The 17,353-nt window shown below is 35.8% G+C and overlaps 1 protein-coding gene across 14 annotated transcripts in view; it reads right to left on the bottom strand.

Moving 5' to 3' along the window:
• LOC127841809 (probable tRNA(His) guanylyltransferase) overlaps nt 1-17,353 on the bottom strand; it is a 59,954-nt gene that overhangs the window by 5,056 nt on the left and 37,545 nt on the right. For all 14 annotated transcript variants that reach the window (XM_052370898.1, XM_052370909.1, XM_052370904.1 and 11 more), the window contains 3 exons: nt 5,708-5,884; nt 2,917-3,086; nt 344-432 (listed from right to left, as the gene is read on the bottom strand). In XM_052370898.1, coding sequence (XP_052226858.1) covers nt 344-432; nt 2,917-3,086; nt 5,708-5,884 — 436 coding nt within the window. The remainder of the gene's footprint in view (nt 1-343; nt 433-2,916; nt 3,087-5,707; nt 5,885-17,353) is intronic.

Below are 17,353 nucleotides of genomic sequence, written 5' to 3'. Positions count from 1 at the left end.
AAACCAAAATCTTAACTCTTAACTGAGATATTCAATTTTGGAAAGTGTTGTGTTAGAAAAGTCTCCAAGTTTAGAACATGGTACCCTGAAAATAGAACATGGTCACTAGACAAAGAACATCATCATTGGACATAGTACCATTAACATTAAACATGGTATAAGTGGAACATAGAAATAGAACATGGCTATTGAACATGCCACTCTGAACAAAAAATATGGTCATCATACATCCCTGAGCACAGAACATGGGAACATGGTATTCTGAACATGGTATGCAGCAACATAGTCACTGACCATGATAACCCTCAACATACACAGTAGTAACTGACCATGTTACCCTTACCTTGAGTCTCTCCTGTGACTCTGCAGGTGTCAACCCCTTCTCATGTATAAGCTTCCAAAAGCATGTGTTGTACAAGTTGTTAATGTGACCTGAAATCACACCATGTGTTCACTTACAATAACAGCATGTTAATTTACAGTAATAGTGTGTTTATTCACAGTAACAGTGTGTTAATTTACAGTAACAATGTGTTTATTCACAGTAACAGTGTGTTTATTCACAGTAAAAGTGTGTTTATTCACAGTAACAGTGTGTTTATTCACAGTAACAGTGTGTTAATTTACAGTAACAGTGTGTTTATTCACAGTAACAGTGTGTTAATTTACAGTAACAGTGTCTTAATTTACAGTAACAGTGTTTATTCACAGTAACAAAGTGTGTTAATTTACAGTAACAGTGTGTTTATTCACAGTAACAGTGTGTTTAATCACAGTAACAGTGTGTTAATTTACGGTTACAGTGTGTTCAATTACAGTTATTCACTTACAGTGTTTTTCCCAGGAGGGCAAAGGGGCATGGAGCAGTACATTCAAAAAGGGCATTTTAACGCGCAGTTAAGGCAAAAAAGGGCAAAAAAATCAGTGAAAACCTGGTTTTAGGAGGAACATTAAATCTCATCAGTGGCAGTTGTGGGAAAAACATAAAAATATGAACAAGCAAACTGAAGTGTAATTGATGTATTTAACTTACTTCAATTAATTTTAATATATTTAACTTGCAATGTCTTCCATTTAAGTTCCATGCTGTTTCAATTAACTGTACAGCTTAGCAAACATAACAAGAAACCGTCGGAGACGGGTGATGCCCCCCAAAGGTTTTTTTTGGCACAATTTGCACAAGGATTACATTCGGTTTTCATCATTAGTCTCCTAAGTAACTCTCCATGATTTAATGTGGAGGAGTACACATTACCGACCGATTAGTGTGCTTGGTATACTAAAGCTACTACAAAGTCACTGAAATTATCATCTGAAATTGAGATGGGGTTATAAACGCATTACTAATTCACAACCACTTGCACCTTCGCTGCCATGACGCCATACTCTGATACTATAAGGCTTAGAAGGTTGGTCAAGGGGCAATTAAGATGTTATCAATTAAGGCTCATGAAAGGGCATAGTGGTGGTTCAGAACTGCGGCATGCCGCAGTAAAAAAGTGTTTATTTACAGTAACAGTTTGTTCATTGGAACCACTGGGTGCCACTTATTGACACTGTATATTCACTTACAACAGCAGTGTCAGCTTATGCTTAAATTGTGTTCACTTATGCTATTAGTGTACTCATTTATGCTAAGTGTGTTCAATTATGCTAATTGTATGTTCATTTATGCTAATAATGTGTTCAATAATGCTTTTATTGTTTTCACTTGTGCTAAAAGTGTGTTCACTTATACTCATTGTGCAGTTGCATATGCTAATAATGATTTCCCTGTGCCAATTGATTGTTCACGAATACAAATATAATTTTACTTATGCTTGCATTGTATTTACTTATGCTAATTGTATGGTCACACTGTTTAAAGAGTTTTCACTTATGCTAATAGTATGTTCATTTTTTATCCCATCATCAGATGTGCATTGTCGAAATAAACCACTGTGGAATAAATTTTCCTCTATTTCGGCAGTGCTGAAATATAGCTGTCACGCGCGGCGAATGGTCATATTACTCGGAATCAACTATAAAGTAATCATTTTTAGTAAAATCCAATCAGATTCAACAAAACAAACAATTTGATACCAAGATGTAATACACATAATGCAACTCAAAAAGCAAAAAAACATTATTTACAAATATTAAGTGCGCGTACTCGTGACGTCATTATTAACACGTCATACGACACAATGCACATTCTTTCACGCGTAAGCTGCAGTTGTTTAGTGTTGTTTTTTTCATTGTTTCTTTAAAAATAGGGGACGTCGAGGTATGATAAACAGGAAAACAGGTTAGTTACTGATCTTTTTGTAATGTATTAGGCTCGGCACAATTAAAATAATGAAACAATGTTTGCTTAAAATAACTTTGGGATTTTCCGTGAAGTTCGATTTTCCTATTCTATTTTTAAAGAAATAATTTACGACTAAGAAAATTGATGGGATAAATCGAATACTAGGTCGGTGCCGAATAAAGCAAAGTTTATTTTGCTCTGCACGAAAATCTGAACCACTCGCCAAGGCTCGTGGTTCAGATTTTCTAAGCCTCGCAAAATAAACTTTGCTTTATTCGGCACCGACCTAGTATTCTCTATTTGTTATTACAAATGTATTATGTTTATTTGTGCTAAAAGTGTGTATATTTATCCTGATAGTGTGCTTACTTGTGCAAATACTGTGGTGTTCACATATGCTTAAAGTGTGTTCACTTATGCTGATAGTTTGTTCACTTAGGCTTGTAGTGCATTCACTTTTTCCAACAGCACGTTCACTTTTGCTTGAAGTGTGTTCACTAATGCTAATAATATGTTCACTTATGCTTAATGAATGCTACATGTGTAAAAGTGTGTTCACTTATGCTGATAACATGTTCACTAAGGCTTACAGTGTGTACACTTATGCTAATAGTACAATCACTTACAGTCAGCCTGTCTCCAGCTGAGGTAATCTCGCAGGTTCTTGTCTGAGGGGTAGAGGACTGTGCGCGAGTCGAAGGCAGGGGGGTATTGCATCATCTGCGTTCCAAAGTATCGCGGCCAGTAGTAGACAAATGATGAGGCAAACAGGCTCACTACATTGGTGGCCAGCTTGCTGTAAAGTGAAGTGGAAGCAGAGTGCAGGTAAGTTTTATTGAGGCTAAATGCATGTGCATAAAGTGTGGTCCATGATTAGTCTGAGCTGACTGTCAAAGAAAGAATCTTTTATCAAAGATTATGCGTTGGATTCCATCGTTGTTATTTTCGATTGTGTCAGTTAAAATCTGCACACAAATTTAACCAATAAAGCTTGTTTTTTAACACAGATGTTTTAATACTTTAATGCATGCGTGTAAAGTATCAAAACAGAACAGAAAGTGCGGTCCACAGCCACTAATTAGGGACAACACTTGCCTCCCAGACTAGATTTTTTTTTATATAAGAGACTTCTTTAAACTAGAAATAAATCCATATAAGGTGAAAGTGTAATGTGTGTCCTGAGCAAACTGCACAGGCTAATCTGGGATGAAACTTTACGTAAACACATAAATCCCAATTTTCACAGCAGCCGGCTCATTTATCTTTCACATACTGTTACTGTAAACTAAGGACCCCCCAAATGGATGACCTGTAATTGACTTTGATTTATAGAGAGCAGTGAAAGGACACGATGATATGAGTCGCGTTCTGAGAAAACTGGGCATAATGCATGTGCGTAAAGTGTTATCCATCCCAGATTAGCCTGTGCAGTCCGCACAGGCTAATCAGGGACGACACTTTCCACCTTAATGGTATTTTTCGTTTAAAGGAAGTCCCTTTTTACAGAAAATCTAGTTTAAGCGGAAAGTGTTGTCCCTGATTAGCCTGTGTGGACTGCACAGGCTAATCTGTGGTGACACTACACACATGCCTTAAGCCCAGTTTTCTCAGAACATGACTCATATAAAACTGAGATACCTAATGAGGAGGAGGCATATAGTTTTAAGAGCAACAACTGTCAATTAAGGGATCAAAGTGGTGTTGGCCTAAAACAAAAAAAGCCAAATGGAATCATTTATGAAATTCTCAATCTAACACAAATCAAATATACAGCCAATTATGAACATATTAAAATATAGGAGAGCTACAATGTATATGGGTGGAAACATTTTACAACAGATTATCATCTATTAAGTATATAGTTAATCTTTTTTTTTCATTCTTTATGAAGTACTGGAAAACAACATTTTCAATATGGGGGAAAAACTAAAAATTTCCAAATTTCTCTCCAAAAAAAATCCCAATTGAAAGTATCCAAAGAAACAAGAGATGTGTTTGTCAGAAACACATGCCCCCTATTGCGCCGCTTTGAAATAAAATTTCAATATATCATTTGGCAGGTTTACAAATTATCTCCCTTTTAAAGCTTACTACTTCCCTTGAATGTATTTTTTGACTTTTGACCTTGAAGGATGACCTTGACCTTTCACCACCCAAAATGTGCAGCTTCATGAGATACACATGCATGCCAAATATCAAGTTGCTATCTTCAATATTCAAAAAGTTATAACCAAACTTTAACGAAGGTTAAAGTTTTGGGACACAACGCATACAATGAATAAATGACAGACAGACAGGCCAAAAACAATATACCCCCGATCTTTCAATCCAGGGGCATAAAAAGAAAACAAGAGATGTGTTTGTCACAAACACAATGCCCCCTATTGCGCCACTTTGAAAAAATATTTCAATATATCATTTGGCAGGTTTAGAAATTATCTCCCTTTTAAAGCTTATTACTTCCCCTGGATTGTATTTTTGACTTTTGACCTTGAAGAATGACCTTGACCTTTCATCACTTAAAATGTGGAGCTTCATGAGATACACATGCATGCCAAATATCAAGTTGCTATCTTCAATATTGCAAAAGTTATCGCAAAACTTTAACCAAGGTTAAAGTTTTGGGACAGAATGACAGACAGACAGGCCAAAAATCAAGTTGCTATCTTCAATATTGTAAAAGTTATCGCAAAACTTTAACCAAGGTTAAAGTTTTGGGACAGAATGACAGACAGACAGGCAAAAAACAATATGCCCCCGATCATTCGATCTGGGGGCATAGAAAAAATTGTAAATAAAATGCAACATGTAGTCAATTTCCCTATGTAGCACAATGCTTGAATATGGGTAGTAGTTTTTATCCCATTATTTTTGAAGAATATGTTTTAAAACATATATTACAAGCCACACCTTTGATTTTTAATCTCACAGACATTTTTCAGAATAAGTCTTGTTCTGATAGAACTGGTCGTAATGCAAGTGCAAAAAGTGTATTTCCAGAAAAGACTGTGCAGTTAGAACCTAATTAGGGAGGACACTTTTCGCCTACACTGTATTCTTAATATGAAGAGACTTCCTTTAAATTTAGCCCTCTTTTCCCAGAAAAAGGCTCATTTTATAAACATAAATTGCAAGCCTCACCTTGAATGAATCTCACAGACATATTTTTATATATAATAAAATTATATTCACTACAAAGTGCATTCTTAGACCTTGCCTTGATGTTATGTAATGGATATGGTGTTTGCCTAGCGACTGAGGGATCACTGCTTCAATCCCCACTGTAGGAGCTTTCTTTAGATCTACCCCCGTGACACCAAGAACTACCCAGGAGACAGACACGGGGATGTTTCAAATAAGCCTTAGATTTTTTATGCAAATGAGCTCAAACAAAATAAAGTGCACTCCCAGCCTAACCTGGCCCGTCTATTGTAGACGTTGGTGTTCTTCTTGAACACAAAGCTGTACTCGTCGCTCTGTCCATACGCGAGCACAATGTCCTTGAACTCTTCCATGATGGCCTCCGCAGCTCTCGACATCAGGTCAAGCGCGCGATCATCGTTGGGCTTGATGTAGTTGTGCTGCTCTGAGAATCTGGGGACAGAGTTTGATATCATTTATTCCTGAGCCTTGCCATGAGAATCTGGGGACAGAGTTTGATTTCATTAATTCCTGAGCCTTGCCATGAGAATCTGGGGACAGAGTTTGATATCATTAATTCCTGAGCCTTGCCCTGAGAATCTGGGGACAGAGTTTGATATCATTAATTCCTGAGCCTTGCCCTGAGAATCTGGGGACAGAGTTTGATATCATTTATTCCTGAGCCTTGCCATGAGAATCTGGGGACAGAGTTTGATATCATAAATTTCTGAGCCTTGCCATGAGAATCTGGGGACAGAGTTTGATATCATTAATTCCTGAGCCTTGCCATGAGAATCTGGGGACAGAGTTTGATATCATTAATTCCTGAGCCTCGCTCTGAGAATATGGGGACAGAGTTTGATATCATTAATTCCTGAGCCTCACTCTGGGAATATGGGTCTCCATGCATGTTTATTAAGTGTCATTCCAGATTAGCATGTGCAGTCTGCACAAGCTAAAGAGGGACTACACTTTCTGTGTGTATGATATTTTTCGTTCAACAGACTATTGTCCTTAGCAAAATCCAGTAAAGGCAGAAAGAGTCTTTGATTATCCTGTAAAAACTGTTCAGGTAAATCTGTTACGCCACTTTACGTACATGCATGATGCCTTGTTTTCCCAGTGAGAAACCAAGAACAACTTTTTGTTGTTGATGTTTATTTCCTGCATATATAATAATGCAGGGCTTCCTTATGAGCAAACCAGACATACATGTTCGTACAATGTTGGCCCACCTATAGCCCGTGCGGGACTATGATACAACACTTTACGCCCATGCACTGAGCCCAGTTTTTCCAGAGCAAGGCTCATTTGTATGCAGGGATATTTTTCTTTCCTTATCAAGTACCCGTAAAAAGTACTTTCCCATTCAGAAAAACTTCAAAGTTCCCAATTGCAGTCTGAACAATTCCAAAAAGGAAGGAATATTTCATCAATTTCATTCCAAAGTGAATTATCTCAAAAGTGAACGAATGCAATTAGGACTGAAACTGAAATTTTCAAGCCAAAATGCATGCAAACGCAAATTTAATTGGCTTTTGCAATTTATACAAAGTACATGTAACTTAAAAGACCCATCATTCCTATACTGAAGATTTCACGACGCAAATTTTGCTTATTTCAGGGTTTATCATGCTAATTTTTCCCAATCGATATATATAGTACCTGTTTTTTTCTCTATTAGGCAAAACATAACACTGGTATGTATAGGATCTGACATGATATGTTGTTTCATAAAATTTTCTTATAAAAAAAATCAGCAATTTAGTAATGAGCAATTTTCTGCAGAAATTTAATACAATACAGATAATGTTAAGGAAGGTCACACACAGATAATCCTACAATATTTCATTGGACGAAAATGTTATAAAAGTGTTATTTATGTAAACCATTTATACAGAATGTATGTACCAGTCCTTCATAACTCTTGCTACATATGAAGACTATATCAAATACAAGTATGTGAGATTGACCTTTAGGAAAGCGCCATGTTTCATCCGACATGTCTTCAAAACATGAAAGATTTTCCCAATAAACTATAGATAGAACTGACAGCCACAAGAAAATCTATTATAACTCTAACCATAGAGACACATTGTCCAGATTTTATTTGTGCTCATTTATTTTCAAAACCCTTATTGACAATATAAGGAATAAGCACAAACTCTAGCACCATGGTTTTTGCATGCCACACATTGTTTTGATATGATGACCACTTGCACACATTTATATTGTAGTCCTTTCATACATTATAAAATAATGGCCAGGATACAAACAAGTATAAAGTACATGCCAAAACTTCTTCAAATGTCCACCCTGACTTTGACCTTGAAGCAAGTGACATGGTTATGCATGCGACATGGTTTGAAGATCATTTGTGCCAATTTATTTTTACAGCCACATCCCATCATGCACAACAAAGGTATGAGCCAGACACAAACATGTACTTTAATTAATACATATATAAGATTTATGCAAATCTCAAAAAGCACTACACAATTATGAGCGGATATGAAAAATCCAACACAAAAAAAACACACAAACACATGGAGGGGGAAACACAACATGCCTTACTGCCATTATTATGTCAAGGGCATAGCAATGTCAATTAGGAAGATGGTTGCAACTTATGACAACTTATTGCAAATGCACAGAGTGGATGGTGAAAAATAAATGCTTTTGAAGAGTTATGATTCTAAGACATTAAAACAACACAGGTGGGATTTCTGTTGGATCTATATAAACATATTGCTGACAGTTCTACATGAAATTAAATTTACCAATATTAACTTACTTTTAAAAGTTTGTGCTGAGCAAAAATCTATAAATGACAAATTTACCATCCTGTTATTGATAAAAAAAATTAAAGGAATAACAACCTTGATTAGTGAAAAGTGCACTTCACACAAACAACATCTTGAAAATAATAACACATCATCATGAATGTTAGCCTTGCCACTTTAATTTTATGAAAAGTGCATTAAATGTCAATGTTACTGACAGATATTAAGGAAAAGAATATACACTAAACAATATTTTTATAATAAGTTAATAACTTTTAAATAAAACAATTTAATTCAATCTTTGTTTTGTATGTTGAACTACAATTTACCTCAATAATATTTACACGTGTTAATATCAATTTTGTTGAATGTTAATTATGTTTGACAGATGGAACCTAAATCACCCGCACAATCACCCAAACAACCACCTGCACAATCACCCTCACAACCTTCCGCACAATCAACCACACAATCACCCGCACACTTGAATCACCCACACAATCACCCACATAATCACCTGCACAATCACACACACAATCACCCGCACAATCACCCGCACAATCTTCCGCACAACCATCCACACAATCACCCACATAACCATCCGCACAATCACCAACATAATCATCCGCACAATCACCCACATAATTACCCACACAATCACCCACATAATCATTCGCACAATCACCCACACAATCACCCCCACAACCATCCACACAATCACCCGTTCAATCACCCACACAACCACCCTCACAATCACCAGCACAATCACCACACAACCATCCGCACAATCACCCGCACAACCAACAACCATCCACACAACCACCCACACAATCACCCGCACCATCACCCACACAATCACCCACATAATCACCCACACAATCACCCACATAATCACACACACAACCATCCGCACAATCACCCACATAATCACACACACAATCACCTGCACAATCACCCACACAACCCCCGTACAATCATCCGCACAACCACCCACACAATCACCCGCACAATCATCCGCACAACCATCCACATAACCATCCACACAATCACCCGCACAAACATCTGCACAATCACCAACATAATCATCCGCACAATCACCCACACAATCTCCCTCACAACCATCAACACAATCAACCACACAATCACCCGCACAATCTCCCACACAACCATCAACACAATCACCCACACAACCATCTGCACAACCATCCGCACAATCACCAACACAATCACCCGTACAATCTCCCACAAAACCATCAACACAATCACCCACACAACCATCCGCACAATCACAAACACAATCACCAACATAATCACCCACACAACCATCAACACAATCACCCACACAATCACCCCCACAACCATCAACACAATCACCCACACAACCATCCGCACAATCACCCCCACAACCATCCGCACAATCACCCACACAACAGCACGAACAACCACCCGCACAATCACCAACACAACCACCACTGGCATATTCACCCTCAAAACCACCCGCACAACCACCACAAAACCACTGGCACATTCACCCACACAACTACCCGCACAACCACCCACACAACCAACATACAACCACCCTCACATTCTCCAACAAAACCAACCGCACAACCACCCACACAACCATGGTTCCACCCACAGACAGCACAATAATAGTTTGTGACATCCTTTAGGGACATGCTTATAGATTTAAACCATGTGTACTTGTATAGTAGTATAAACCTCGTTCTGGGAAAACTGGGCTTAATGCATGTGTCATCCCAAATAAGAATGTGCAGTCCCCAAATGCTTATATGGGACAACACTTTCTGGCCATACTAAATTTTTGTTAAGACTTTCTTTAAACAAAAATAATCCAACAACAAAAAGCAGAAATTATTCCGTCCTTACAGGCTAATTTGGGATGATCCTATATTCAATAGTATGAGTCTAGTTATTTGAAAAATGCATGCACACAAAATGTCCCCACATTCTAATCAGAGACAACACTCTCGCTTGCACTGGAATTTTGTTTTGAAGAAACTTTCTTTAAACGAAAAATCACATAAAAGTGAAAAGTGCCCTCTTTGATTTATCTGGGACAACACTTTACGCACATTCATTAAAACCAGTTTTCACAGAATGTTGCGTCTATAATAATGCCAATAATTACATTTCACACGTACCAACCCAAACCAAATTGTCATCGAGTTACAAACCATTGGAAGTTCATCAGCCAGCTGGCCATCGTGAAATTTCCTCATAACTTTGACAAATTAAATGTCTGAACAAATTCAAACTGTCAACATCTTGCCTGGCCGAATGACACATATTTCTAGTAGGATAGAAATCTCGCATAATTAAATAATTAATGCAAGGATTTATGTTTTTGCACTAAAAATCTGATTTTTTTAACGTTTTGTGGTCTTAAATGTATTTTTCTTTAATGACTCAGCCATTGTTTGTGGGTCATAACAAACTGCTTATGAAGACTATTAACCTATCCTTATGTCATTTTTGTTAACTGTTCAGTCTAAAGTATTAACAAATATAAGTAAGAACCCATTAACAACACAATTCTGAAATCAACAGTGAATTGTAATACAATTTTTATAAACACTATTATACTATACTATAGTAACATTACAAATCTATTCCAGGTCCATACCATATATTAATCTAAAAAATGAATAATGCTGTATTTAAATATTTGACAAGTTTTTTAAAACCATAGTTATGTTTAATTTGTAAGTTGCTAAAAAAAATTTTTTTAAACAAACCCCAAGGAGCCGCCACTTTGATTCATATGAAGATATTATTGCAATTAAATAAGAAACAAGATCATGCATTCAATTAAATGCCAGAAATAGTGACATTGCTTTCATGACAATATAATATATTTTTGGTATACTGAATATATGGCTGAACTTATGCCTGAAAGTAAAATATTGTCTGATATGGGTGCATTTCCTGCACAAATCGGTAGAAGAGTAACAGCATCAACTAATTATTTCTAGTTAATTTTTTTCGCCAATATAGACCGTTCCATAATCGATAAATTGACCGCCGCCATATTGTCAGTCACGTGACTGTCCGCCATTACACTGCTGCTAACTGGTGCGAGACTGCGATTCCAAAAGCCAAAAACGTAGAGAATACCCGCTTAACCGTTGTCGGATAAATAAATTACTTAATGAATTAATGTGAGGCGATTATCACATTTTTGTTGTTTAAATGATTGTTTGAAGTTGAGATTGATTGTTACAAATAAAATGTTTAAAATGCTTTCGTGTATTTGTTTTTTTATATCTGCAATCAAGTGGTAATCATCGGCGAAAATTTGCCGGTTCAGTCGCTCATACTATGTCTTTGATTAGACTTGTTACTTTTAACGTTTCACAAACAATTCACGCATGTATTGTTGTGTTGATTTTAATAGCCGCAACATCAAGCAATTTATATTTTAATTAATACTTATTATAGATTCTCGCGCAATTAATTGCCGCTAATTGTTTGTAATTGGTCTCATGTGGTAAAAATCTACATTCCAAAATCATAACATATTATATTAAGTATGATATGTTTGATACGCCTTCCTTTATTTTTCTTGTTCTAACTGATATCAAAGATAAAAAATTGTGGTTTGGATTTATATTTAATTTTTTTGTGATGGAATTTTGTCACGTTAAAAAACGAGCTTTTTATCGTGAGAGAGTGATATTGATCTTGACGATATTTTATGTGATTATTCGGAAGATGAAGAGAATGTGATCTATGTGATATATCTATATTTTCATCTGTGAATCATTTAACAGCTATAAAGCTAAAAAATACTAAACAATGTATTTTATAGGTCTTTGAAGTAACGCAAAACATATGGATAACGACACCAAATGTTTAGTCAATTAATCCACACAAAAAAACTCCGAAAAAAACACCTAAATAATATTTCAATAATATATTATTAAGCGCCAAACGAATTTATTAATACATTTATTTGCAACTTTAAAAACGCGGCATAAGCATCAAATTAAAGATTATCTGAAGACTGAAAGGCCGACAATTTGACACAACAAAGAGCTCTATGCATAAGCCGTAATATTTTTTTGCAGAAAAGGTTCAATAAATTACAATAGTAATACATCTAATTATAAAAATATAATTATGAATGGCATGAGTACGTTAGTGTGATAAACACGTGAGTAATAGAAAGTATAAGGGGTGCATTGAAAATAAACGTACTACAAAGCCCTATTAAAAGCGAAGTGCATGACAGTATTAACATGTAATTTTAATTTGATGGGTTTTGTACAGAGAATGACGCTATTGAGGAATATTAACATACAACTGAAAAACACAACTTTACATGATGCAATTTAAACTGTGTATTCATGTATATTGAAAACTCGTTACTAGTGAGTATGAGTGGCAAATATCTAACATTTTAACACACATATATCTATATTAATATTTTTTTTAAACATTATTTACCCCCGTTCGTGTCAAATGTAATTTCTTGTTTTTATGATGTCGTTCGTGCATTGTCGTAACATTAAATCTTCATACGAAATGACGTAGTTTTAATTAACCGATACCCGCTAAATGCGTTAAATGTTATGTTTTTAGGTAAATTTTATAATTATCGAATACTTTTTTTCATAAATTAAACCAGGGATTAAACGGGCTAGAATCTTTACGGTGTACAATAACTGATATTCTATATTGGACATAACTTTTAATTTGTACAATATGTAACATATCTAATGAACGCAACTGTTAAGTATGTCGGAGGTAAAATATTAAACCAAATGACTGATTAATACTACCCGAAAGAGAAGACATGGTGGCATCATCAATTGTGTTTAATGACCAGACTGTCGTCTGCCACCCAGTGTGGTTTATGACACCACGGGATGACGCCATGTTGTTAGTTAAGTCTGGATAATATCTGATCAAAACGAGATAATCGGATTATGCAGAACAAACGGGCAATTCAACACTGGAATGCAAAGGATTATGCGATTTTAAGATTGATGCATATAATCAAATGATAAATATTGCATTTAGTTTAATTAAATGTTTTTTTAATGTGTCAACGTGTTTATTTTCCTAGACAAATACCTAAAAAATGCACGTTTTTCAAACATTTTTCTGTTATAACACTAGCTTAACATCTCCTCTAGCAGAACTTTATTTCATACAATTTGCATGACAAACAAACAAATTTACAAAAAGAAAGAAATTCACCTGTTGAATAATCGGTGCTCTCTTATATATGTTACCGGTTGTGTGGCAGTAGTGTAATGGCGGACGCGGAGAGTATTCAGGGGAGATAATTGGGTAATTACTAAATTATGGAACGGTCTATAAACAGTGTTTCAGACATAAAATAACAAAAACAAGGGACAAAATTGTCACAAAACCAGGTTTTCATTGTGAAAAAAAAATCTGATAAAGGGAGAAAACTCAAACTGAACTTTTGAAATAAACAAACAAAATTAACCCCCTTTGTAAGTTTGTTTTTTAAAAAAAATCTATTTTTAGTCGTGGCGACCTTGACATTGGAGATATTGACGTGATTCTTTCGTGCGACACACCGTCCCATGATGGTGAACAAATGTGCCAAATGATTTTAAAATCTCACAATGAATGACATAGTTATGGCCAGGACAAGCTCATTTATGGCCATTTTTGACCTTTGAACTCAAAGTGTGACCTTGACCTTGGAGATATCGACGTAATTATTTCGCGCGACACACCGTCCAATGATGGTGAACAAATGTGCCAAATGATTTTAAAATCTGACAATGAACGACATAGTTATGGCCTGGACAAGCTTGTTCCGCCCGCCCGCCAGCCAGCCAGCCCGCCCGCATTCGCCAATCTAATAACCAGTTTTTTCCTTCGGAAAACCTGCTTAAAAACTGAACAATACACATGTAGGTAACTAATTACAGGATATAGTTCTTATATAAACAAAATTTTTGTCTCAAGTTTTGTAAAGCAAATAAGTTCTCTCTACCCATTTAACCTATTTTAACTTAAAGGAATTTAAAAAGAATGTTTTAAACACCCATACATCAGTCAACGTTGACATTTTTAATATCACTTCAACAAATGGAATGAATAAAGGACATGCATTGACAGAGGTTTTTTGTACTACATCATGTATATCAAACTTCAGTATATGTTGTCTTTCTTTCACTCTGAATTCGGCATTGTAACAAATATTATATGAAAAGCACCTTCAAATCCTTTACATCAAAACTATAATAATTTCTCGAAACAAAACTAATGTTTAGCAATGTGTCTAAACCAATTAACTTTCAACACAATAACACAATTTTAACACTTGTAAGCTTTGATATTATCTTGGCCAATACAGTGTAATAAAAAAACACTTAAAAGACAAGTAGCAGTGGTCTAATGGTAGTACGCTGGCTTAGGTATTGAGAGGTCCCGGGTTCGAATCCCACCCTGGCCACTGGAATTTCCTTGAGCAAGAAATTTATCCCACATCTGCTCGTCTCCACCCTGTGTATAAATGGGTACCTGTGAGGGAAATAAGCCAATGTGCCGTGGCTGCATACTGCGCCAAGATGTTAACGGACGACTTATGACCCAGTGATCAGGGAAAAAAACACAAATGTAAAGCGCCTTTGAACGCACATCTTGAGTACGAAAAGGGCGCTATATAACTGTGGTATAAACAAACAAAAGGAACCCGTGGCTTGTGTTTTCAACAATATAAATAAACCTTTATGCAACCAGAAGCAAGTCGAGCCAAACAAACAAAAAAAACATGACTTTTGTGAAGATTGTGACCTGAACTGTGAAAACATTTCTAGCCATCTGAAAATGCAATCCTTGAGAATTTGAGCCATCCAAAATAAATTTATATGAATATATAGCAATACAAGAGGGCCTGAAAGGCCCAAAGTCGCTCACCTGAGATAAAAAGAAATGACCTGTTCTTTGCAGCCCAAGATATCAATAGAACAAATGTTCTAATTAAGTTTCATGAAGAATGAACGACAAATGGTCCCCTGGTGGCAATGTTTTTCAACAGACTGGAACCATTTTTGAACCCGTCCAATATATTATTGGGAGAAATCTTCTGACAAAGTTTCATGATGATCCAACAATAAATGTGACCTCTACAGTTGATAACAAGGCAAATATTCATGACGCACAACGCACGACGGACAAAATGCGATCACAAAAGCTCACCATAAGCACATTGTGCTCAGGTGAGCTAAAAACATCTTTGCTTAAGGCAGAGTTTGAGCCAACCCAAATTTCTAGCCACGATTCGAGCCATTGGGTTTTAACTGTATATAATTGAATACCACTTTCTATAACTCATTGAATTTAATAATGATGTCCTTTCTCTTAAGTCATTCACATTTGTTTATTTTAGGATTATATTGTATATATTATTATTAATTTATATTGTTAATAAATGCCAAACGCTTCTTTTTATGTTCAGTCCAGTTGTAACTTAAATTTGTTGTAAGACAAGGCCTTGGTTCTCAATTTATTTGGAGACCAATTAATCTGATGTGGACCTCACTGCTTCCCAACACATTGACAATACATGTAACAAATTTTCTGGCAAAATTTTAAGATTTTGTTACAAGAGGGCCTGAAAGGCCCAAAGTCGCTCACCTGAGATTCAAAGGAACTGACCTGTTGTATGCAGCCCAAGATGTCATAAGAACAAATGTTCTCACCAACTTTCATGACTAGTGAACACCCTGGCAGCCACATTTTTCAACAGACCAGAACCATTTTCATACACATCCAAGATATCATTTAAACAAATATTCTGACAAAGTTTCATGAAGATTCATGAAGCCATATAGGGAAAAATGCCACGCCCCCTAGTGGCCATGTTTTTCAAGCAACTGGAACCATTTTCAAACTTGTCCAAAATATTATTAGAACAAATCTTTTGACCAAGTTTCATGATGATCGGACAATAAATGTGACTTCTAAGAGTGTTAACAAGGTTTTACTATAGCTATATAAGGAAAAATGCCACGCCCCCTTGGCGACCATGTTTTTCCACCAACCAGAACCATTTTTAAACTCATCCAAGATATCATTGGGACAAATTGTCTGACCAAATTTCATGATGATCGGACAATAAATGTGGCCTCTAGAGTGTTAACAAGGCAAATGTTGACGCCGCACGCAGCACAACGGACGACGGACAAAAGGCAATCATAAAAGCTCACCATGAGCACATTGTGGTCAGGTGAGCTAAAAATAATTGGAATATGTGACCTTGTTTTGGGGAACAACTAAAAACTGATCTCTCATTTCGTTCCATAATGACAATTTTAAGACGAACTGACAATAAATGTTGTTTTTTTAATTCATAAATTTCCCCTATTTCTGAAGCAACCAGTAGAGTGAATTGTGAGATAAGATTCTATATGCTATTTAAAAAACTGAAGTAGCTGACGTCATATCAGGACATAAGTTATACATAAAATCCAAATTGTTTTTTTAATGTTCTTTTTTTTTAACAAGACCAATCAACTAAGGAATATAATAATAAGTTGGATGCAAAATATTCAAACTATTTTTTGAAGTATGATTCATAACATCATAATTATTTTTCCAAGAACAATCAGTTGTTTTTCAAATTAATAAAAGACTGGAAAAAACGTAGTTACGTCAAAATGATAGACAACCGGAATACAAGCCCTGTAGCTTGTAAAACAACATTATGAGACAGGTTCACATAAAATGGCTTTGAATATAAAGGGAAGTTTGTCATTTAACAACATCAATGTCACAACATGAAAAAGAATAAAGAAACATTGTACCTTAGTATACATTCTTTTGCATAACAAAATGACAATGACTCAAGAGTGAAAACATTTAACAAAACTGAGCCATCACCTAAATCTCACTAAAGGACATTTATATTGGTTATGTTGATTCCATTGTTTGGCAAAACTTGCAAAGTTTGTTAAAAATATTGTAAGGTCAATTTATTGGTGCTCTTTCTGTTTTGCTGCTCTACTTATTTACCACAAACACAAAACAGTTTTATATAGGTGTAATTATATGTGGGCCTGAATATAACCAACTGATATCACCTCACTTATCCCTGGATCTCAGTCATATTCACAATATGACCAGAGTC

This window comes from Dreissena polymorpha, chromosome 8, assembly GCF_020536995.1.
Source record: "Dreissena polymorpha isolate Duluth1 chromosome 8, UMN_Dpol_1.0, whole genome shotgun sequence".
Lineage (NCBI taxonomy): Eukaryota > Metazoa > Mollusca > Bivalvia > Myida > Dreissenidae > Dreissena > Dreissena polymorpha.
The sequence above is the reverse complement of the archived record's forward strand: the minus strand, read 5'-3'. Positions and strand labels throughout refer to the sequence as shown.